We start from the raw sequence: 24,808 nt of genomic DNA, 5'->3' as shown, positions 1-24,808 counted from the left end.
ACTGACATGTTCCAGCACTTTCTGTGACTGTCTGATAAAACATCAGCTGTAGGGCTGCAGGTATCAATTATTTTATTAATGGACTAATCTATCAAATATTCTATCGATTAATCGAGTAACCGGGTAAGAAATGATTTTCTCTTATTAATGAGTAATAATAAATATTCAAAAACTTCTCATTGGTTTTAGAAATGTCAGTGTTTTAAAGTTTAACTGCATTTAACATCTGTCAAAAAAACCATTGAACTCCATCAATTCCTCAAAATCGTTACATTGTTCCTTCTAGCTAAATGTTGTCACATGAGATTCATAAAATCTCTGAAACTCGACCTTAAGTTCCTGCAAATGTGACTCTGTTCCTACACAGTGCACATGCAGTTTATTCTAGTCACACTAGGAAAGAGTACATTTCTATCATTATTATTCAGGTTAGCGAGGAAAACGTCTTCTTCCCCTCACACAGTCAGTGTAGCTGTATCTGTACGACATGTGAGTTTACGAGGTTTACATAATGTTTGTGTTTAACATTCGTGGCAAACTCACCATGCCAGTGATAGGTCAGTGATCGTCTCCACGACAGTGTAGAGGGCAAATACAATCCAGTACATCATCCATCGCACCTACAGGCAGAGAGACAACTGCATGAATCATCGTTTAAAAGGAAGGCTGAGCATTAAACCAGCATCACCTCTTAACATTACTAATATTCACACTAACATTAAAAATCTTTGTTACACAAGGAGGACAGAGAGGGAGCATTTCCACCGAGAGCAGCAGCGTCTGAACCAGCATGCTGATCGTGAAGAAATGATGACATCATCCGTTTGTTTTAATTCAACTGTAATCTAAGCACCACTGTCTGTTAGGATTTTATAGATTTACTAAAATCAAAATAAAATCAGATTAACAGCTGATTGTGTGGGGAGTGCTTTTTTATGTTGCTGTTTCGGTCATGTTACGTTTCGCTGTTAGAAACTATGAAACACATCACACTAATACTGCTCATGAGCACGACTGAAGGCAAGAAGGATGAGAGCACCTACAGACTCACATCACAGTTTATAATACAGCCTCACAGCAGGCCAAAGCAATGGGTGTGACTTCAGCACTAACCCCGCCCCCTGACTTTGATGGGCTGAAATTCATTCATGAACAGCCACAGGGACTGCCAAAATGAATTACATAAATACATCATTAAAAACAGGAATAAATAATTAAATGTGTAAATAATTAAGCAATTATAGAATTAAACGTGTCATTAATAAAATAGGAAATAAATAATTAAATGTTTTAAATGGAATGATTGTGCCTTTAATTAATTATTGATATTTATTTATTCAATCAATTCCAATTTTAATTCATTAATGACACATTTAATTAATTACTTAATTTGTGTATTTAATTCATTCATTTTGTCACTCCTGGCCCTCCATAGCTGTGAGGATTCATACTGCATCCCTCGTTTCCTGCGCACTGGAAGTTAAAACCAAAAGCAGCTCATATTTTGTATATTCTGGTCTGTCAGGATTTGGATTCCACTTTATTGTCATTACACATGAATAAATACAGAGTAAAATAAATACACTTCTGATTAGATGCAGACTGCAAGAGCAGCAAGTGCAATAAGAGCCGAGCATATACAGATAAGTCGAGTAGAGATGAATATATACAGATGATCTGTACAGCACACAGATGATCTATCTGTGCAGACGGGCAGATATACAGGTGTACTATGAACAAATATAAAGATATGCTACAGATATACAGATGTGCTGGTGTGTGGTAAACAGATGTCCTATGAATATATCTACAGTAGTGGAAGCGTAGCTCTGAACAGTTACAGAGTTAGTTAGAGAGTTAGTTAGAGAGTTAGTTAGAGAGTTAGTTATAATAAGCGGCTCTGGAGTGCCACCAGAGTGCATTGCTTTATGTAATAAACACAAGAACATTTTCTGTATTTGTGTCCTTTAGTAGAAGACGTTTATAACATAGTAATGCCCACAACTTGACATACTTGGGTCATGCCCTGAGGCATAATGGGTGCTTCTAAAAAGCTGCATTTTGAAAATGGGTAGAATTGATCATTTTTGATGATCAACAACCTCAACTGGTGAAATCAAGCTTTGACTGAGCAGAGCATTCAAAGGTTATACTAAGAACCCTGCTCCACACTGGTGTAACAAGTGAACTTGGTCACGAGCCCCAGTGGACAGGTTTGAGCTAATAAACTCATTTTTAAATGATGTTGTTCTTTCTCCTTTAAGCCTCGGCCTCCTTCACAGGCTGGCAGCAGTGAAACAAAGGTTGAGGACGTCTGTGATGATCCTCAGCCATCCAGGTCATCGTAGTCAAAGAAGGTTCTTCTACAGTCTAAGTTCTAAGGTCATTTGACCTGATGAGAGGTGAAACGTCTTCAAGCAACTTAAAGAAGTCCAGATGCTTTTCTTTGCAAGCTCCTTTGACAAAGGTTGAGGACTTTTTTACCCTTTTTCTTTCCGCCCCCCCGGCGGTCTGGCTTCCTTCGTCCCTCTTTGACGGCTTTCCAGTCTCGTCTGACTGGATTTCCATGTTAAACCAAGCAGTAGGTGTGTGTGTCAGTAAATATGTGATGCTTAATTGTGTCCCATTTGCCCACAGAGGGGTTTTCAGCTGCCACTCCATCATGCTGAACAGCTGTTCACCATGAAAAACATCCAAGATTAAAAAATGCAGATTATGGAAAGTCAGCCAAGACTTCTCATCGTTTTTAATGACATTACTTCACTCATCTCTGTGAGAGTGTTTGAAAGAGAAACAACAGGGACACACACACACACACACACACACACACTAAATGTAAAGAGTGAGCTGACACTGAGAGGTTTAATTTACCCGTTCAGTCTCCCTCTGCTTCAGACATTTCAGCTCCCAGCTTTCCTCTACTTTCCATTTCTGATAGAATATTTTCTCCTTTCCTCCTTCATTCATTTTATCAGCACAAAGGACATTAAGATGTAACCTACACACCAGCCTTTTAGCTTCCTGGGGCTACAGTGGACATTTACTGACCCTGTCTTTGAATAACTGCCTTCCACGGGGAAGAAGAAACATTACATTAGACTTGCAGAGCCACTACTGCTAAGGTTAAACTTGGATCAAACACCAACACCTCAGCCTCCTAGTAAATGCTCCACACTGCCAGCCCCACTGTGTGATAACAACACCCACGTTTACAGCTAACAGGTAAAATACTAAAAGGTGGGCAACAGTTACGACCACCCGAGCTTCAGTTGTGCCTCTGAAACAAACTCGGCTGATTAACCATCCATCAATTCATCCTGACTAAATGAAGGAAACACTAAAGTTATTCAGTTTACCGATGAGTCAAATTGTTTTCTCTCTATTACACCAAACTTCTAAGGTGCACACAGAGCATCACAACACTTTTCTCAAGCACTGACCCACATCTTATGTTCCTCAGCTGCAGAGACTAACAAGCTTTTATTTAAAGTGTGTTTGGTCTTAATTTATAGTTCTTGGGCTTTGCAGACAAACAATGATTCCTTATACGGAGGCTTTATGGTGGTTTTGAGTTCAATCCTCCGAAAAGGCTACAGCATGTTGGCAATGACACTCGGTCCACAGAATGCTGACTGGCTGAAAAGCCTGTAAGTGAAGCACAGACAGCGACTGCAGCTTTTGTTTTTACAGTGGTGCTAAAAAGTTCTTTATCTCTCATGACCTGAACTTCTCCCAGAGGTTTTTCTCCCCACCTCACCGAGCAGTGCTGACAGTCACTCGATCAATATGCTGATATCTAGGGATTTAAAAAATCTGATGTATGTAGTTAGCTATGAGATTTGTGGATTACTTGTTTACACTCTGCCAGACTATACTTGGATCCGCTGATTTCTTATGGTGGTATAACAAACACATGCTGCCAATAAGTAAGTTGCTTAAAACTATCAAAAGTGCAGATACTCAGAACTGGCAAATAGCTGATACTGGCCCCACTGAAGCACCATAAAGCAACATCTCATGTGCTCAAGTCTTCAGTCATCATTCATTTCATCCCAGACCTTCTTAAAATGATTTAAGTGGTCTTGAGCAACAGCTCTGCAAGCTTTCTGGAGGTTTTTGAAAGCTGTTATTTGGTTATTGGCTGTTTTTCATACTCATTTACAGTTCAGTCCTTGTACCGGAGGACTGTTTGGGTTTTTGTAGCCACTTAACACCAACCTTTCTGAAAGTACAGCGTCTACAGCCATCTGTAAACCACAGAGTCCAATCCATGACGTTAGAGATTTTGTCAAAATTAATGGAATTTTTGAATCAGGAAACACCATCTGGAAAGCATTTGATGCACAACAGCTTACGTTTTCCAAAACACACTGCAGAGGATATGTCGTATGTCCTCACATGGTGGAGCAGACAGGCCTGCTTAATCATGGCAGGGATACACACGGCTGATCTCACAAACCTGTTTATCTACAACTCCGACTACAACTGGAATCTGAGCGACATAACTATCATCAGTCAGTGAGCGCAATGGTACGTGCACGTTTTCATAAGCAGTGAGAAAAGAAGAAGGCTGGGACTTGAATCGGTTTCAGGTTTGTCATGAACTGGAGTAACCTCTGCAGGGTGAGCTGCAGCAACGAGACAAAGAATAGCTGCTGCACTGCACACAAAATATTTCTCCTTGTCAGCTTAAGTACATCTTGCTTCATGAAACAAGAAACAGCACTGATCTTCATTTCCAACCATTCCTTTATGAACCTCTGCAAAAGCAAAGTAAAAGCAGAGATCTAACAAGAGCAGATAAGGATAAAGTGGGTGAAAGACGGAGCGGTCTGAGACAGGGTGTGTTAAAGCTGTATGTGAATGTGTGACTAACTCAGCAGACTGGAATGTCACTCTCACTGGTATTAGTTACATCACCCGACTGCTTAGCCGAAACACCTCTAGGGCATATCGTCTATATGCATCCAGCCGTGCTTTAAATGTGTAATCAGTCCCAAGACCTGTTTAACATTCTGCAAAAGACTTAAAGAAGTTGGTATCTACCAGAGGGGCTAGTCCCTAAGACAAGGACAAGAATGTCTGAATCCAGATGAAAGATCAAATCCTTCAAATCATCAAACGCATTTTTAAAACTGACAGATAAGAAAATATTTCAAAGGATGGAGGACTGTAATCACAGATGAAAGTGAGCTTTGGTAGGGAGGGTGACCCCAAAATCCTCTGATGGTACAGGGGAGAAATAACTCGCTTCAAAAGAACGATTAATCGACCAATAGATTTAATAGTTAAGCAGGTCGACTTGCTTAAGTTCAAGCTGAGGTTCAGGCTACGTCCACACGTACACGGCTATTTTTGAAAACTGAGATTTTCCGTTTTCTTTTTCTTTTTTTTAAATCCCGTCCACACGTAAAGGCAAAAACAAAGGAAAACGCTGCTAGGAACATGCCAAAGCAACAGGTGGCGATATATTCCTAACCGTGTAGAAATGTTGGCCAATCAGAAGTCTAGAAGCCTGGGTGGGAAAGAGTAAACAAAGATGGCGCACAGCAGAACTGAGGCCTTTGTGTGGAGGGACTGAAACTGTGTTGTAAGCATGTAAACACTGCAGAGAGTCAAGTTAAAGGTCCGCCATTGTAGAAATCTATTTCACCGAAACAATAATGTGCCACACAGCGTGACATCAAAAAAGCTGCACGCCTTTGACGCTGCGCTTTCTCCGTTTTCCTCGTCCACACACGTAAACGGCGTTTACGTGTGGACGAAAGGTCAGAGCGCTTCATACAACATGTCCCATTCCCACATACATTCACATATAAGCACTTCACGCTCTTCACGTCTATCAGCACAACTCCAATGAATGCATCGGCTGTGTTTAGTATGCTATCCAATGATATTTTGTTAGAATGGGACATAATGGATGTGTAGCTGAACAATTTGCAGCAATTGTGTGATGATGTCATGTCAATATGGACCAAAGTGTCTGAGGACTGCTTCCATCACCTCGCTGCGTCTCTGCAGTCATTAAGCAGTTGTGAAGTCAGACAGAGGCACACTGAATGATCGATTTATACCTAATAAAGTGGTCAGTAAATAGGAGAATGAATACGGGAGAACATCATGAACGCTGGCTGCTTTCACACCGCTAACCAGCACAAAGATGCTGTTGTGTAACGAGTGGAAGTTGTCAAGTCAAATAAACAGCAAAAAAAGGGACACAAGCTCCTTTTTCCATCAGTACCTCCTCGGATCAACTGGTCGCCCAATCCAGTACTACCTAATGTGTGAGGTTGTAGTCATAGCAACACGTCCAAGCATCCTGAACGCTACAACAAAGTTGGACGTCGACACAATGCCTGGTGCTTGGTCCGTGGCGTTTCGTCACACTCAAAGATGATGGCGTTGTTTTTGTTGGGGTTTTGCCATTTCATTCAATGGCGGTTTTCAAAAATGGCGATTTTAATTTTCATGAAGGAGACACTCTCTGTGACTCACCGAGCGACGCTACTGACCAGCCAATCAGTGGCATGTAGTCTGATGACCTCACATTTTAGTGCCTGCTTGGATCGTCCAAAAACCCATAGCTGGTACCAGGTACTATGACCTGATGGAAAACCGTGGCACACCATACCGAGTCGATCCCAGTAGGTACTGATGGAAAAGGGGCTGTGCAGTCAATGTCACCAACAGTGGATACAACAGCTCTGCATTAGTCCAACATAGTCTATTACTGTACTGCACTTAGTGTCCAGTATCATCTCTGACTTAATATCACCATTCAGGTTATTTTGAAAAAGGTACATAATGATGAAAATAAGATATATATTTTAAACTTACAACATGTTCAGTTTCACTGACATATGCAGACAGCACATGAAGCACATGAAGCACATGAAGCACATGAAGCACATGAAGCACATGAAGCACATGAAGCATGACGGCTCTGTCAGCAGGACCATGCTGGATGCATTCACATACAAAATGACGTCACTTGATGATATTATTCATTTGTGTGCCTGCTGGTGTAATTACTCATTAAGTGAAAAAGCTATAATCATGCTCCAGATCATTTTGGCCCACTTTACCTCCTAATTTGTTGAAGTTGTTGAAATGAAATGTTTTCTAATGTTTAAAAACAACATTAACAAATGTTAATAACTTAGACCCCCCCCCCACACACACACACACACACACACACACACACACAGACACACACAGTGTGTCTGTGTGTGAGATGAAGTCATGCAGGAGAAGAGAAGTAAATAAAAACTTACATATTCCTTAACATTTTTGGTCTTGACAGCTTTGTAAGAGTAGTACGCAGGATACAGAGTCCCGAACAGCAGCCTGCAAGGAGACAGAACACGCATGACAAATGTAATCAACACAAATACAGTTTCTCTAGTAAAGTAAAGTAACAGGAAAGTTCTCTGCACTGTAACATCGCTGATACGTGGAAACACAGCTTTGCCTTTAAACCCAGACCCTGTTTCAACATGCTGATCAGCAGGCACAGTGAAGACGGGCCCGCACATCGTGTATATGATACAGTAGATACTGAAGGGTGAACCAGTGCTACAGGTTTATACATTCTGTTTCACACGTACAAGAAATTATTTTTATGTTGGTTTGTTTGTACCAATGCATACACTGCTGAAAGCCTGCAGTGCCACCATGCAAGCTAAGGCAAACGTCCAAAACTGCATTTTTATTGTTAAAAACCATCATTTCTTGCTTCTGAACAATGTGGGGACTTACTTACATCCCACTTTCCTCTGTGATATAATGCAACAGTAGTTGAGGGTAATGTGAACTTTGGTTTCTATGCAGTTTTCAACACTACCCCAAAATACTGCACTGTTCACTCAGGACTGCAAGATTCAAGCAGAGAAAATCATATGAAGAATGTGAAGCTGGGTTTCTGAAGCTGGCTGGTTTTGACTGAACAGGCCTCGTTTTTTAATTATATACTGAATTTCACCTGAACCAAAGAGAAACTGCACAATGAGCAATAAAGGATCAAGCGTTTCAGATGACATTAGGAGAGCTCTCGTTACACACAGCAAAACCAAAACAATGAACATCTACACACCCACACTAGGTAAACACCATATACTGTTCATGGTAGAAGCCTGTGAAGGAGTGACTCAGGATGCAAGATAAGCGACTCGATAAATTTAAAGTGGGACACTCCTTTCCTCCAATCCCTCTTTCTTAAGCTCCTCCTCTTGCACTGAGGTTACTGTCTACAGCACAGTGTGCAGATCTCTCCAGTATGCACACGCTAGATATACCCTGACTGTGTACCACATAAGAACACACAGCTTGTTGGGTGGCATTCAGTTTGTCAGCTGCCATCAACATTACTCAGCTGCACAGATTACAGCAAACACTGACTACAAATAGAACCACAGCATGGTTACAGCACAAAATAAGTGCTTTAGTATCATCGCAGTTTTTGTACATCACATTTAATGGAAAAAGTGTGGAAATTGTCACCAATCTTTTCTTAAAGCTGTTTGACTCTTCGATAGAACAGAACAAAACCAGTAAAGAACTTTTACTCTTTTAGCTAGTTAGCTAGTAGCCATTAGTCACAGCAATGTTGTGGGTTACCTTGTTTTACCCTGCTTACCTTGTCTAGTTTTACTGGACTGTTTGGTTGTTCTTGGGGGGGTTTTCACAAAAATGAATAAATAACTAACTTATGTAGTGGCTGAGAGGTCGAGCATGGACCAGGATGCAACAGCCTCAGTCTCACCACTTTTGATCACAAAGCAAGGTTTAGGTACATAGCTGTAACTTAGCTGTCTGACTAGAGCTGGGCGATATATCGAGTTTTTAAAAAATAGCCTAAAATCCTTTCATTTTCTCAAAAGTTGACAGCGCGCCTTATGTATGAATTCTGGTTGTGCTTGATGGCCGCGAACAGATTTTATGTGGAACACGGCGCTCAGCAATCTGTCAAAAATGTTTTAGTACGACTTTGGTAAGCTACGGTGCTGCACCGGTTGATGGATTGTCGGAGCATTACGGCGACCGAGGAGCCTCGCGGAGTGATACGTACTGTGCTTCAACGTAATATTACCCTACTGTGTATAAGGACCATAAATGGCACCTGTTAAGAGACGTGGTTACGAAGAGGATTTCAAACTCAATGCTGTCAGTCACACAGTAGAAGTTGGGAACAGAGCAGCTGTGAAATCTGTCTTTGTTACCATGCTCAGCGTTTTTAGTTTACATTTTGACTGCACAATTGTGAGCTTTTTGTTATGCACAAAAACAACATAGTTTTCTTTTATTTATGCAACATTATTATTTAATAAAGGCTCATAATTTATTTTTGAGTAAATTTTATGTACATCTATGCTCTGTTTGACTAAGAACTCTCTTTTTGTTCTTACTTTATGGCTTTAAAAAAAAATATCGAGATATCTTATATCGCCGTTCAGGTAAAAAATATCGAGATATCTTATATCGCCGTCCAGGTAAAAAATATCGAGATATGAATTTTGGGTCATATCGCCCAGCCCTATGTCTGACTCAGACTGAACACAATCACTCTCACACAGATTGGCAAAGGTTTACAAATAATTTCTGTCTAACTGCAATCTGCAAACTACTGCAATCTGGCTGGGTCCCTGTACCTGCGAGCGCCTCTGTGGAAGAGGAGACTGAAACTAGTCGCGCTCTTTTTATTCTTTTATAAAAGTGAATTTGCTGACATTATGTTGACATTTTGTAGCAACTGCATCGCTCTTTGTGGGGGCTGTTTCTGTTGTAAGTCTGAAGGTTCTGGCTCGACTCTGAATGGAAGCAACTACATTTGTGTGGTTGTATTTTCTATACATGTAGATGGAAACAGAATTGTGATTTTTGTTCATTTTAATGGTTAATCGCTGTGTTATAACAAACAATCTATGTAATTGCCAAACTAGCCCCATATCAAAGAAAAACCAGACGAATGACAGACTCACTGTGTCTCACTGCTGTCGTCTGAACGCATTAAAGTTGCTTTGAAGACTGCAGCTGACTGGGAGTGGTCATGGACCTGCTCCCTGTCTTTCAGAAGCAGTAACATTGTAACTTCACTGCAGAAAGTCCCAACATTTTTGTGGTCTTCAATTCGTGCTAACTGTGAGAATGATTCATGTTAACATCAAAAAGAATGATTTCAGTGCTTTAATTCTGCAGATGTTCACTGGAAACGATTAAAACACACACGGTTAGAAAGACATTCCATGTCCCTATTGCCAGTCTTGGCAGCCGGGGGTCAGTCCGCCAGGGCCTCCGCTCCTGGCCGCCACCCGGCACACAATGCACCCGACCCCTATGGCGCCTCCTGCGGGTGGTGGGCCTGCGGGAGGATGGGCCCATGTCTCCTCTTCGGGCTGTGCCCGGCCGGGCCCCATGGACTAAGGCCCGGCCACCAGACGCTCGCCCTCGGGCACCCTCCCCGGGCCTGGCTCCAGGGCGGGGCCCCGGTAACCCTATCCCGGGCAGGGTAAACTGTTCCCTCGGTGTTTTTTTCATAAGGGTCTTCTGAATCGCTCTTTGTCTGGTCCCTCACCCAGGACCAATTTGCCATGGGAGACCCTACCAGGGGGCAAAAGCCCCCAGACAACATAGCCCCTGGGATCCCTGGGACACACAAACCCCTCCACCACGATAAGGTTGCGATTCACAGAGTACTGACCGAAAGGACGAGATCGCGGATACAAGCAGCGGAAATGAGCTTCCTCTGAAGGGTGGCTGGCCTCTCCCTTAGAGATAGGGTGAGAAGTTCGGCCATCCGGGAGGGGCTCAGAGTAGAGCCGCTGCTGCTCCACATCGAAAGGAGCCAGCTGAGGTGGTTCGGGCATCTGACAAGAATGCCTCCTGGGCGCCTCCTGGGTGAGGTGTTCCAGGCATGTCCCACCGGGAGGAGGCCCCGGGGCAGACCCAGGACACGCTGGAGAGATTATATCTCTCGGCTGGCCTGGGAACGCCTTGGTGTTCCCCCAGATGAGCTGGAGGAGGTGGCTGGGGAGAGGGAGGTCTGGGCTGCTTAGGCTGCTGCCCCCGCGACCCGGCCCCGGATAAAGCGGATGAAGATGGATGGATGGATGGACGGTTAGAAAGACGGGCTTCATGAGTTTTACATGACTGCCGCTAGCTACCATGACAACTCGCTACAGCGAGTCCAGACATGCTCGCATAAGCGTGGGACGATCCTCTCCATCCAAATCAAATAATCCTGATCTTAATGCTGTAGTCTGTTTGTGCCTCCACTCAAATACACCTGACCAGTCTGCACTGCAAACACCAGAGAAACCAATGATAAGAAGCCTGTGAGAAACTCTGTAAAGAGGAAACAGCCAAAGCAGATTAAATGGTATTTGCTAAACACAGATTTGGAATGAACAGAATCTCTCGTACCCAAGTGTCGCCTGGATCCAGAGAAACACCATCATCAATATCAACAGTGCCGTCTTCAACTTCTCCAGTTAGCACCCAACACGACACAGCACTGCAGCCACAGACGGGCACACAGCCTCCTCTCACGAGCAGCTGGACACATGAACAGGAGCTGATGTTCATAATACTGAACACACCTCACAAGGAAGCGAGAACAGGCCGGAGACATCGATCATTGTAATCATCGAGCATGGATCAGATTAAAAGAAAAGAAAAAAAGACTCCACCTTCCAGTGCCCGATCACTCTGATCACTTACATCAACAGCAGTGATGGGATACAACATAAATACAAAATGTTTCGACATTTATAAAAACAAAAATATCAGATAATCTCATGACAGTGGAAGAATAAGCTGATTTAACCAAGAGCTCAGCAACCAAGAACGGATCCTTTGACTCAGCAGATTATTTACTGCCCCGTGGCTGTAAATAATCGGCTTATTTACTGGTTATTTATGAACAACTTTCAGACTTTTAGGAAACATAGAAGCCTTTAAATCATTTTCCACTATAAAAATTCCATAAAAATCTCTAACCACAGACTTTATGGATACAGTATTGTGACCACAGTCCCTTCAGTAACCAGCGAGCTGCCAACAAACAGAGCTGTTTATATTCCAGCTGTCGCTATAAGAAGCTCGTCACGTCTCTGCGTCATGTCAGTGCAGGTTCAAAAATGTGCTTTTAGTTCGATAAAGGGCAGAGAAGCAGACAGCTGAGCCACCGACGAAAGACAAAACTCTGAACCTGAATCCTGTTTCTCTGTCCTGGTGCTGAATGTGTTTTGTGTGAGCGTTTAAAGCAGAAAGGAAAGCTGCCAAGATCAGACACAGGAACAAGGACCTGCAAGGACGTCCTGGTCTCGCCATACCAAGGGTGTCAAACATAAGGTCCAAGATTCAGAATCAGCCCAGAAAACACTGCAATCAGGCCCACTGGATTCCTTCTTCTTTTAACTGTATGTTCACACATTTTACAGCCTGTCCCACTGATAGAAATCTCCACTACAGCTGTTGATGATATACAAAAATAATCAAATCAATTTATTTATATAGCACTTTTCACAGGATAAAAACCACAAAGTGCTTCACAGTAATATAAAACAGAAATACATAAAATACATTAATAATAAAACACAGCACAAATCTAATTAAAAGCCAATCTAAATAAATGAGTCTTAAGTTGCTTTTTAAAAGAATAAATACAATCAAGGCAACGTAATGATGGAGGGAGAGCATTTAATTTAATTAAATGACTAGTAAATGGACTGGTTCTTATATAGCGCTTTTCTACTCTGAGCTTTACACAACCTGCCTCGTTCACTCAGTCACACAAGCACTCTTCCTGTGTTCTATGTAAGATATTAGGGGTGGGGGGAAAAATTTATACTGTGTAGCATGGTGATATTTTGTTTGCTAATAATGTATGGATACAGGGACAGCAGAAATCGATATTTTGTTACAAAAAGGTTTTTGTGCTCTGACTTCAGAGCATGTTGATCCTTTTTCTGAGCAAGAATCCTGACATTCCTTCACTGTCCAAATGTGTTTAATAAACATGACAGTTTACTTATTTTAATTTAAGACATGTTTTATTTTAATTAAGTTTAAAACTTTTTTATTTAATGTAAAATTATATTTTGTTTTAATTTACTTTCAAATTCTTCAGTTGCTGAAGGGGCTGCATAGTTTTCATAAACTGCATAGTTCAGAATAGCTATAATTGTACCAGATGGTTGATTCAGTTAAGTTGGACTAGACTGTAATACAAACCGTTCAGTTTGTCAACAATCAAACTGAAATGAGAGAAAGACTGAGTGTGAGACTTTGATATTAGAGAAAATGATGATTGATAAAGTTTACCTTTATGTACAGAATCTGAATATCGCAAAATATTTTTAAAAATTGCAATAATATCGTATCGAGGGATGTATGGTGATTCCCACCTCTATAAGATATGTTCTATAATCTGATGGTGGAGCAGAGACACCTTGGGGTTAGTATCTTAGCCAAGGACACTTGCCATGCACTGGAGCAGACGGGGACCAAACACCAACCTTCTGATTGGTAGGTGAGCTGCTCTTCTGCCACAGCTACAGCCACGCCTTGTACCGACTCCTCACAGCAGCAACGATTAGACGACTTGTCACACACACTCTTACTCAGAGAATAAATGTTTTTAGTTCATTGGGAATTTACTTTCCCAATGAAAGTCCAGCCCACTTAAAATCAAAGAGAGCTGAAGATGTAAAGTGAGTCATGTGCTGTCACGTAGGATTTGGCTTTTCCGTTTCATATGATGGCAAAGATATTACTTTGTAACAAATCCATGAGTAACCATGTTGGTGGTGAACGCTGTTAGACTTAAAGGACGGTATGTTATGCAGGAAAGTGAAGGTGGGTGTGGAAGGTTCCTCCAGGAAAGTAGGACAATCACAGGCAGGAAAATCAAACTCAAGAGTGGATTTGTCTCAGCAGGAGTCACCTGAGCTATTTCATACATTTTATTATAAAAATATTTAAGCCACACAAAATCAAAACATCAGCAGCCAATCGATGCCCATTCCAAGATCAAGAGCAATAAAGCTTTATTTCAAACTTTTTTTAAGAACTGGAGGGAAAATAGTTCCCAGAGATCTTCGGGACAGGTCACGCACATACACTGTACTGCTTGTCTGTCTATAAATACATGCTGGCCCACCCTTTGCAGCTATATCAACTTCAAACTCTTCTGGGAAGGCTTTCCACGAGGTTTAGGAGTGTTATTGGCAATTTCTGACCATTTTTCAAGAAGCATATTTGTGTGTTCAGGCACTGATCCCAAGAATTCCTGGTTCATCTCAGAGATGTTGTTTTGGATTGCGCCACAACGTCTGATAAACAACGCCGCACCATAATCCACCCTCCAACAAACTTCACATTTGGCACAGCGCAGTCAGACCGCTAACCTTCTTTTGGCAACTGTCAAACCCAGACTCATCTGTTGGACTGACAGAAGACGTGTGATTTGTCACTGCAGAGAACATCTCTACTGCTCTCGAGTCCAGTCATGACATGTAACACTGTGGATGCAGCTGTTGAGCTATGGAAAGCCACTCCATGAAGCACTGTTCTGAGTGACTGATGCTTGGCAACTCTGCACACGCTGTGTCTCCACATCAGCTGACCCCACTTTGTGACTGAGTTGCTGTCATTCCCCAGTTGCTTCCACTTACAATACCACCAACTAGAGCTGCACGATTAATCGTTAGAAAATCGCGATCTCGATTCATACTTATGTGCGATCTCATTTCCAAATGACAACGATTAAAAAAAAAAAAAAAAGACGACGAGGATTGTAGCGCATTTTGATCCGGGACGTAATCTGCATGAAAACAAGCGCTCACTCTTCCTGCTCAACAAATGATGAGGGCGGAGCCTTATACCACGTGATACAGAAGCTGGCTGCTAAAATTGTCAGGGAAAAAAAACAACGTCAGCACGTCAGGGATGACGAGAAAGTGACAGGAGAAACTCCGTCCCGGTCAACCACCCAAACATCAATAACGGGAACCTTATACAGCGCTTCCCTATACCCGTCGAACTCCCGCAGGCACAAAGAAATTACGGAGGCTGTTACTTATCACCTGACCAAAGATATGGCTCCATCAACACTGTGCAAAACGAGGGATTTAGGAAAACGATCAACACCCTAGACAAACGCTACACAGTGCCGTCCCGCAACTATTTTTCTATTGTTGCACTACCTGCTCTATACACGCAGTGTCGAGCAACGGTGGAGACGCAATTTCAAGCAGTACAACATTTTGCTGCAACGACAAAATGTGAGACATTTGTTGTTTTTATGTTTATTTATTGTTTTTATGTTCAGTCTCAACTGTTACAAAGTTGATGTGCAGTTAATAAGTGCAAGAAATATTTATACTGGAAAAGAAAATCGTGAGAGAATCGTGATCTCAACTCTAAGCAAAAAAATCGTGATTCTCATTTTATGCAAAATCGTGCAGCCCTACCACCAACTGTGGAATATTTAGCAGTAAAGCAACTTCACAGCTGTACTTGTTGCACAGGTGGCATCCATCATGTTTGTAGAAGCAGTCTGCATGGTTAGGTGCTTGATTTATACACCTGTCACAATAAAGGTGATGAAACAGCTGAATTTGATGATTTGGAAGAGTGAGTGAATCCTTCTTAATGTACTTGCAGCTTGTTTCTCAGCACACTGTCTTACATTATTAAATGAATGCATTTTAATCGGTCTTTTCTGTAATTCTCTGCAAACTATTTATAAAAAATAATTAACTGAGTAATATACTATTCTTCAGACAGTGTCTCATTCTGCAGAGTCACTGCTACTTCACCCTTTCAGACTGCAGCAGCCACAGTAGTCTTTGTTCTGCTCTACAACTACACTGAGCTCAGCGCAGTCATTTCTTCACTTGGTGCAGGTTCTGGTTGGTGATGCGCAAAACAAGAAACTCTGTGACCGCAGCTACCGTACGTCCTGCAACAGCAAACCGGCCAGTGAATCTGGCCTCCATCCCCATAGATCCCCATAGCTATCAACTGTGATACGTTACCTAGTAAAAGTAATGTTCGTTTCCTCTGTCCACAGTTACTGTAAAGTGGGTGAATTTACTTATGACTTGTGCATTTGGGCGCTGGAGTGCAGCCACTTTGATCTGACACAGCTCCTGACTTGGGAACTTTAGCCAATCATTCTGTTTGAGGCTTGAACTGGACCTCTCCACTGTGTTTGCGCCTTCTTCAGTATTTTAAAATAGCTCCTGTATGATACGGAGCCTCAGTCTTCGTGAACGAAAGTCTAGTGTTAGCACTAATTAGCATATGTGTTTGTGTTTCACAGCTTGCTAACAACTTAATACTGAACCACATCATCCAAACATGGTCCCTTCTGGTTTTAGAAAACTAACATGCTAACCAAGACATTATTATTTACACTTAAACTATAGTTACTGTGCAGTCCTTTACTCTGTTTAGCCAAAGACCTTTGCAAACTAACACCAGAGCAGAACCTGACATAAAACTAACTGAGGACAAATCTGAAGTTTGAAAAAAGTATCAAATGTCCTCCTGTCATCGAGCTTCAAATGGCCTAATTAGATTACTATGGGTCATGTGACTGTGCTGATTTATGTTTCTGAGAAAAACGGGACTAATATTTATTTTAAACTGAATCATTTAGGATCAAAGAGATTCCTTTAGACTTTCAGCTGTGTCCCATCTACACGGAGGTCTGTCGTTCCCAGGCTGGACTCCTTGTTTTGTATTTCACAGCCCTGGCATGCTTCTGGTACAGACTTTACATCGAGGTTTCATATTTACTGATGGTGTCTGACCTCTGTGAGTACCACTTTAGTACAACAGGAGTGTTGTATATTTTTATGTTAAAAAAAGTCTATTAGGAAACATTTAGATAGTTACTATGGTAGCAAGAACACGTTTACATTTTCCGTGATCTTAAACGTATCCTGTGCACGAGGATAAGAAAGAAAAACTACAAATACTCACAGAAAACATGTTAAATGTCATCATGCCAAAACAAGCATCTGTCCATTTCTTTACATTCCCTCTGATTTCCTCGTAGCTTCATTTCAGCACACCCCCACCCCTTCCTCTCTCTGCATGCAGCTGTGAAAATAATGCTTTCAGATGGGTTTGGACTCTGGGCGACAGGTCAGTTTCCCTGGCTTCCTGACATCGTACACCACCAAAAACCAGATGGATGGAGGTGGAAGGAAAGAACAGAGAAACACAGAGCAGTGTTTAAAAAAAAAAAAACACACAGGAGACACACACACACAATGAAGAGAGGAGGAGTGGGAGACCCAGAGATATGCAAGAGTTTAGCTCCCACCATCTGGTTTGAGCCTTAGGAATAAGAACTTGATTACATGACTTTTCCACTTAAAAACACAGTCAATGGCTGTTTCTGGGTCCAAACTCAAACACTGCTGAGTCAAAAACCATCCAATGATCAGTGTGGCTGCTCTAAAAGGTGTGACAATACAGCTGAACATACAAGCATCCATGAAAAACAGCATTTAAGAAGTTTAACAGCGTTACAAGTTAGAAACTAGCGATCTAACTCTGTGCTATCTAAAGATGATGGACTGTTTTCTGACTGAGGGAGTTCTGAAAAACTAAAACATACAGCTCTGCTATCACTGGATATAAATAAAGACAAAACCACACAGCGGCCTGATTTGTAGGGTTACTTAAGTTGGCTAGCTGGCATATAATGGTGCGCCACATGGTGGTTAGCTAGAGGGCTATGGTTAGGATAATATACACACATTAGCACAGTGACGCTGGCGCATGAATATTGACTTTGTTCCCCTCAATAAAAGTGAATGTGAGGGTCTCAGACGGGCAGAGACAGGCGAGCTTATACAACAAAAACTTTTCTTTAGAAGGAAAACTTTCTGTTGGACCTGAACAGCTGAACATGCTGAAATCACACTGTGTCTTTTAATCACTGCTTCCTTTGTTATATTATCGTTATCTTGGCTGTCCAGCTCTGAAGCAGGTTACTCAAACACCTTTGTCGCTAAACTTAAAAGGACACGGCAACTATGAAACAAGCTGAATACACAGACTTGAAGAAAGGCACACAAATATTTGGCACATTAACTTGTAGACTTGCGAGGGTGCTGCCTAAAATTAGAAACAATCAGCCTTTGATTTATTTGCACAATCAGACGAGGGAAATAGCTGCTGAAAGGGAGATACACTGAAGTGAAAAGGAAATGTGTAAGAATGAGGTGCTGCTGCTCTTTTCCTCATGCTGAGTTCATAACCTTAAAATAGAACAATGTCAGCTCTTGGATTTTATGTTACTGTGACACTTCCAGGGTTTCCCTGTGCACTACAGAAACCTTTAGTTATACATGTTCTCTTTGCAGAGTGACAGAAGTCCTTGACCTCAAATTGAAGACTTGCTTTCCTTTTTTGGTGGTGACCATGAGGACACTGCTTACAGAGGGGGGATGTTTTCCTGCATTAGCCTAAACACATGTAGGTCACTTGCACAGCCTAATGAGCTAAACCAACCAAAGCTCTAGCCTGGAGTTTGCCTTAATCAAACTGGGCCTGTGGCAGTGACTTTGACTGATTGCTGTTACTGCATGCTTGCCACGTCATCTGTGCTGTCGCCTTATTTCACAGTATTATATCCTTGTGTGCTGTTCTTTATGGCTTTAGCATACAGATAACATTAACTCTATAGGAAAAGGAGTTAGAGCCAAATAAAAGCATAAGGAAAAAAAAACAGATAGGAAAATAGATGAGAAAAGTAAGCAATGTCCATAAAAATGGATGTTCACAACACTGTGCTGCAGTCTGTGTTAGCAACATCACAATAGCAAACATGTAATAGTCAGTACCATACTTTCCCATACTGTTTAAGCTCTTTTACTAAAAAGTCGTTGTGAATCACTCACATGCTGATGCTGACTGTGGAGGAGGCAGTAGTGTTAAACGCTATTAGATACATTATGTTACCTTTAGCATTTCTACAACATTAGCAACTGCAAACATTTGAAGCTGTAGCACAAAACTGATTCCAAAATGCTAACATGCATCTGAGGCTACCAACACAAAGTCCTTCTATACACATTTCTGTCTACCTGTTATCAATGAGTCGAGGCAGAGCTGCTGTGGCAGCTGAGTCTGAAACTTCTGTTCTCTTTCTTCTCGTTTAATGACTTTCAGATATTGTTCATCTGCGATGTTGTCCTCCACTTTAGATATGCTGAATTTTCCACCAACAGCTTTTTAGAATCATATTGTGGGAGCAAAAATACAATTTTATGCCTGTTAAACTGTTACCGCTGGCGTTTCTTTAGTAAATTAAAGTAAAAATGGGGTCTAAGTGCAGAACTTTTTTAACAACAAGTTGTCTGTTATGTGTAGACACAACCTTATTTATTTCAGCTATAATAAAATACACCGGCTATGAGATCGTGGAGAGATGCAAAAAGATAGTAACACTCGCCACATTATCTGTGTAGGAGACAACAATCTCTTTGTGGCGATGCATAAGCATATAGCAGACTGTAATAATGTGTGACTAAACAAAATTACACTGAATTTCAAACCAGCAACTGGATAAGAGCATGTGTAATGGACCGCATGCTGATTTAAAGGCTTTTTTCTCAGCAGGATTGGGATAAGTTAATGTCCAAGTAAAATGCTAATTATCACTCGAGCTACAATTTGTACAGGCGGATGTGGTTTGTACACTTGGCTATACAATTTTCTTTTTGTTCAAATGAATCTAAAATTAGAAGGAATGTGTGTGCACGTAATTATTGGTCTAAGACAACAACACACCTTCTTTCTGTACTTTCAGCACCGTCAGCCCATGACTGTGTTCATTATACTGTAACAGGCTGTACTGGTTAAAATGAGGAGCATTTATTCTCTCCCCAGAGGGCTGTTGGTGTTCCTATCCGCCATTACCCTGTGGACGTATGCAGACACAGGGAGGAGCAGACGGGAAGAAAGGAATTATGTCGACTCCCAAGTTACTGTTTTCCTTACCAACATGTCTCTCATGTTCCCAACACATTAAACACCTGCTTTAATCATACGTAATTTCAATGGCATATCACCGGATATTTAATTAATATCCAGTGATATGCCATTGGATATTTAATAACTATCCAGTAACCAAATACGTTCCCCCACTTATAGCAGCGCACTTCTTCATGCGTCTTGACATCATTGTGGATAACAGGTTGAACCGGGCATTGCTGGTTAGTTATATCTCCAGGCTGACAGCTGTACCTGACACTCCTTCACAGTGGAACATGTAAAGGCTTGTAAAGTTCCACTTCACAATAGTCACAGTTCCTTAGGACTGACTCACCAGCACCACGGATGGCTATGATTCTCAAACCTGTTAGCATTAGCTTCAGACAAGATTACATACCTTGCGTCCCCACAACACTACATTTCATAAACAGAACAACTTTGTAGCTCTTTATGGACGTTAGCGATGATGTTTTAGAGCGAATGTACAAGTTTAAATGACTCGAGCCTTCACTTAGCTTAAGCACGACAACGGGTTAGCCAAGCAGGCCAGGCAAACAGCGGCTGCTCATAAAACGAGGAAAGAGTTCTCCTTGAGCGGTCTCTGTACTTACACAACGCATCTCGAAATCATCCAGGACACCATGTCTTCTGTATCTGTAGGTCTGTTTCAGCAGTAGAACGGAGTCAATAATAATGATGTTAAACGCCGATCCCGCACCGCCGTGAACTTTTCAGCCCAAACTTCGGTAAACGAATCCAGAAACAGCTAGCTAATCTCGTCGTACATCAGCTAGCCAACACACCAGGAACACCTCACTGCAGTGTCCTCGGAGTCATAGCTACACGACGAAGCGCGTATCCTAAATATTCCTGCTGTAGTTGCTCCCTCCCATCAGATTTCCTCCTTCTCTGCTTCGCTGCTCAGTTCCTGGCACAAGAAAGGTGCTGTCGTCATTAGGGAAATAAACACCCTCCCTCCGCGTATGCTATTGGCCAGTGCAGTCTGTTTACGACGAACCTGAAATTGTAATTGGCTGGCCACGTTTGGCTAGCCAATCACATCCATTTGATTAAGCGAGTGGAATTTTAAACTCAGCTACTGTGCTCCGATTGGTCTGCTGTCGATTCGTGGCGAGCTCTAGCCAACCACGAGGGGAATATTTTTCAGAGCATGAAAATGGCAGGTGCGCGCCCTTTGACCTCCACCTTACGTTCAGTCTTCATGTCTGTAGCTTTTATTATACAAAATACATTTTGAAGAACCTAAAAGTGAAAGCACGATTTTTTAAAATAAACAATGCCTTTAATCGCATAAATGTTGGAAAGCAAAGGGTTAGGTGGTTACTGTACATCAGGGTAAGTAATATTGAAACATTTCATAAAGTCCAATGGCCCAAATAAAAAGTGTCTGCTTCTTGTTGCTATGCAAAAAAGTGTTTTGTCGTGTAATGGTAAATAAGCACTAGTGACCTGACTCCATAGGCACTCATGCATGCCATGCCATAACCATCAGCTGTTCTTTTCTTTCTTAAGTCTTTTTGGTTCACCTGGTACCAAATTCATCTTGGTCTCATCTGTCCAAAAATATTTTACAGAACTGTGCAAGCTCTGTTTTGTGGCGAAGCCTAATCTGCCCTTCCCATTCTTGAGTTTAACCAGCGGTTTGCACTTTGTTGTGAAAGCCTCTGTGTTTACATTCATGACGGCTTCTGAAGTCATTTTCTTAACCACAGACAGAATTCCACACGTTAGCTGTGTTTCATCATCTTTGTGGTTACATTCATTGTTGATTTGGCCTTTGCTATCTCTCTGATAGCTTTTTTTAGTGATGGCCTTCTTCACTTGCACTGACATCTATGTGGACCTCATATTGAGAGTTCCAGTAAACAGCCTCCAAATGCAAGTTTAACATTTGAATCAACCCCAGATTTTTTTTTAATCTGCTTAATTGGTTGTGGAATAACAAAGAACAGCCATCCTCAACCATGAAACTGCTTTTCGGTCAAATGTCCAATTACTTTTGATCACCTGAAAATGGGGACTATGTATAAAAACACTTCTGCCATCCCTTTGAATGAAAGAATCTGCAATTCTTGATTGTTTGATTTAAACTCTACCGCGGTAGTGTATGGAGGTAATATAACACAAACTGTGTCATCGTGTAAATACTCACGGACCTAACTGTAATCAGTAGACACAAACCCATCTGTCAGCTTTCAGAAGTGCGCTTCTTTGTGTGTGTCTGCTTTAGGTAATAATAATAATTTAGGTAATAATAATCTAAGTAATAACAGTATCTGAGCTTGTACAATTGCAGCGATGAGCTTGTGCCTTTCTGTATCAGGATTTTTGTAAACCCATGCAGACATGTTAGTGTATTGTGCAGGTATGTGCAGGCATGTGGGTAAGACTGGGAGGGGGGGTCTGGTTTTATAGCTACTTGTTATTCATGAAGGCGGCTGCTACAGCGTGTAGCTCAGCGAGAGAGATTCCCAGAGGAGCCTGTCTGGTCACACAATCCGTCTGGGAAAGCATCAGAGGCTCAGGGCTGAGCAGAAAACACCTCCTTACCCTTCAGCTGCTCACTGGTCTAATGTCATCGAGAGCAACAACATTAATTAGAAACATGCACATTTGCAGACAAACCAAACACAACAAATATACTGTATTCTGATTCCCATTACACAAGGTGTTTGGGTCTTTCTTTGTGAGTACACTGCAGTGGTGGCCAGTAATTATCGTTCAGTTTTTTTCAAGGCAACTTTAAAATGAAATTAAAGCAACAATCTCTCTTTGTCCCATTCATTCAACTGAAAGAAGTCAAAATAGTATCATAGACATATATAATACATATTGTTTAGTGTGTGTGTTTTTATTCAGAATGTGAAGCCTGTAGAAATGAGTCAGGGAATATTAGCAGAGCTTTGCTGCTCAGATCAAAGTGTAAATTTCACTTTATCATTACAATAGTGACTGCCAGCTGTAAGTGTTTATTCATCACATTTTCTCAGTACTAATCTGGCCTGAACACACCCTCAACCAGCCATCGTGGCCCCGAATATGCAGGAGATAGCATCAATCTCACTGATAATAATTAGAAATTATACTTTAATTGCATTTAATCTTTTAATGGCTGTAGGGTAGAAACTTTTTTTAGCCTATTTGATTTTATTGTCCTGTATTGTCTGCCTGATGGCAGCATTTAAAAGATCTTGATATGTGTGTGATGGGTCACACAAAATTTGGGGCCTTTCCTGAAACAGTGGGTATTGTGAAGTTTCTCCAGAGAGGGCAAACTGACTTTTCTCTGGGCAACTCTGTCTTTTTATGGGTGGCTGTAGCTCAGGTGGCAGAGCAGGTCAGCCACTAATCAGAAGGTCGGTGGTTCGATCCCAGGCTGCCTCCTGGCTGCCTCCTGGCTGTCTCCTGGCTGCCTCCTGGCTGCATACTTTGGGCAAGATACTAACTCCATGTTTGCCTACTACTACTGGTGGTGGTCAGAGGGCCCGGAGGCGCCAGCATCCGGCAGCCACGCCTCTGTCAGTGTGCCCCAGGGCAGCTGTGGCTACAATGTAGCTTGCCATCGCCAATGGGTGAATGACTGAATAAAGTGGGAAGCGCTTTGGGGTCCTTAGGGTCCTTACCATAACCTGCTGAAGTGCTTTGTGCTGCTGTGCAGCTGGAAAACCACACACAGAGACGATACGTCAGTAATCTTTCTATTGAGCAGCGATATAAGGATACCAGCAGTTTGAGGTGGATGTTGTTGGATCACACTCAGGAAATGAAGTCTTATTCACCACCTCAGCTGTGTTAACACCACCGGTCAAGTCCGCCGTGATGTGGACTCCCAAAAACCAGGAAATGGAAACCTTCTCTATACACTTCCTGTTAACGAGTAATGGCTGAGTAACCTTTCCTCCTTCCTGAAGTCCACGATGAGCTCCAATGTCTTTGGTGAATTAAGAAGGAAGTTATTGTCTCTGCATGACACCATCACTTATTCCAAGTCAATCCTGTAGGTGCACTGATCTTCCCCAAAGATGAGCCAAGAGAAGAACTGTGGTACTGGATGAAGAAGTCAAAAGTGTCAGAGAAGTATGCGAGCGTGGTGGAGGGCATCGATAAGGACAGCGAGACAGTGGTGAGCTGTAGGGTGGAAGTAACAGATGGGTTCAAGATGCAGCTGGGATTATATCACAGATGTTCTGAGAGCCCCTCATTATTTGTGATAGTGTTGGACAAGTTGGCAGATGAGGTCAGGCATGGACTACAGTGTCCCGGCATGACATTGTGATCTGTAAGGAGTAGGGATGGGTACCGGTATCCGGTGCCATCTGACATAAACGGTAGTAACCAGACCAAAAAGCAGCGCACATTTCTGTGCTTTTTTTCCCCTGAGCTGTGACACACTTTAGATTCTAGCCAATCATTTTACCTTTCCAAGGATAGTAGGCGGGTCCAGGTACGTACGTTCTTTTAGAGCAGAACTACAGATTAAAAATGCTCAAGGCGAAGCGGTCAAAAGTCTGGCTGTACTTCACAGCAAAAGATGCAAACTCAGCAGCCTGCAACAAGTGCTTTAAGCTGATACTGTGATACTGTCAAAGGAGGTAACACCTCAAATCTGATGAAACACCTGGCGACGCATAGCATTTTTTATAAAAGCCGAGAAATGCGCCGTATTTGATCCGAGCACATCTACTGCGGGTGTGGTGCCTGTTATCAACCCGGAGTTAGCAACATCCCCCAAAAACCCGAAGAGGAGAGTCCTGGCCCCTAGCCCTGCCAG

At 42.0% G+C, this 24,808-nt stretch overlaps 1 protein-coding gene across 1 annotated transcript in view; it reads right to left on the bottom strand.

Annotated features, from left to right (window-relative positions):
• reep3b (receptor accessory protein 3b) overlaps window positions 1–20,989 on the bottom strand; it is a 36,296-nt gene extending 15,307 nt beyond the window's left edge. The window contains exons 1-3 of the mRNA XM_085170392.1: window positions 20,628–20,989; window positions 7,275–7,347; window positions 544–620 (exon numbers count right to left, since the gene is read on the bottom strand). Of these exons, the coding sequence (XP_085026518.1) occupies window positions 544–620; window positions 7,275–7,347; window positions 20,628–20,659 (182 nt within the window). The 5' untranslated portion in view covers window positions 20,660–20,989. The remainder of the gene's footprint in view (window positions 1–543; window positions 621–7,274; window positions 7,348–20,627) is intronic.
• Between the last annotated feature and the right edge of the window lie 3,819 nt (window positions 20,990–24,808).

This window comes from Neolamprologus multifasciatus, chromosome 8, assembly GCF_963576455.1.
Source record: "Neolamprologus multifasciatus chromosome 8, fNeoMul1.2, whole genome shotgun sequence".
NCBI lineage: Eukaryota > Metazoa > Chordata > Actinopteri > Cichliformes > Cichlidae > Neolamprologus > Neolamprologus multifasciatus.
The sequence above is the reverse complement of the archived record's forward strand: the minus strand, read 5'-3'. Positions and strand labels throughout refer to the sequence as shown.